Source organism: Nestor notabilis, unplaced genomic scaffold (genome assembly GCF_000696875.1).
Source record: "Nestor notabilis isolate BGI_N333 unplaced genomic scaffold, ASM69687v1 scaffold16122, whole genome shotgun sequence".
Taxonomy (NCBI): Eukaryota; Metazoa; Chordata; class Aves; order Psittaciformes; family Psittacidae; genus Nestor; species Nestor notabilis.
In genome coordinates, this window is record NW_009917161.1 from 11,469 (window position 1) to 11,817 (window position 349).

The following is a 349-nucleotide window of genomic DNA, read 5'->3' on the forward strand; positions in this document are numbered from 1 at the left end:
TAGCTTTAAAGTGCCTCCCAGTGCAAACCGTTCCATGGTTCTATGATCTGCATAAAGCGAATGAAGAGCAGATGTAAACTGTGCCATGAGCCTGGGTCAGAGGAGAAATCCAAACCACGTATCTGCACATGCAGACAGAGCGCAATGGGACAGACCCTGCTCCTGCTGCTGTGACTGTGTCACCTCCCTCCTCCTCCTCCTTGAGCTACCAGACACCAGAAAGCTTTTGGGGATGTCCAGGTTCTCAGTGCCCCCCAGCTCCAGGTCACCCTCTGCAGGGAGCTGCTCTCCTTGGGTGTCCTGGGCTGTCCGCCCATGTCCAGCCTACCTGGCTGATGTCGCTGGTCCA

The 349-nt window shown here is 55.9% G+C and overlaps 1 protein-coding gene across 1 annotated transcript in view; it reads right to left on the bottom strand.

Moving 5' to 3' along the window:
• Positions 1 to 349, bottom strand: part of RASGRF1 (Ras protein-specific guanine nucleotide-releasing factor 1) — a gene marked incomplete at its 5' end in the record, with an annotated part of 19,317 nt that overhangs the window by 10,529 nt on the left and 8,439 nt on the right. Inside the window, one exon of the mRNA XM_010024963.1 lies at positions 329 to 349. Within this exon, the coding sequence (XP_010023265.1) occupies positions 329 to 349 (21 nt within the window). The remainder of the gene's footprint in view (positions 1 to 328) is intronic.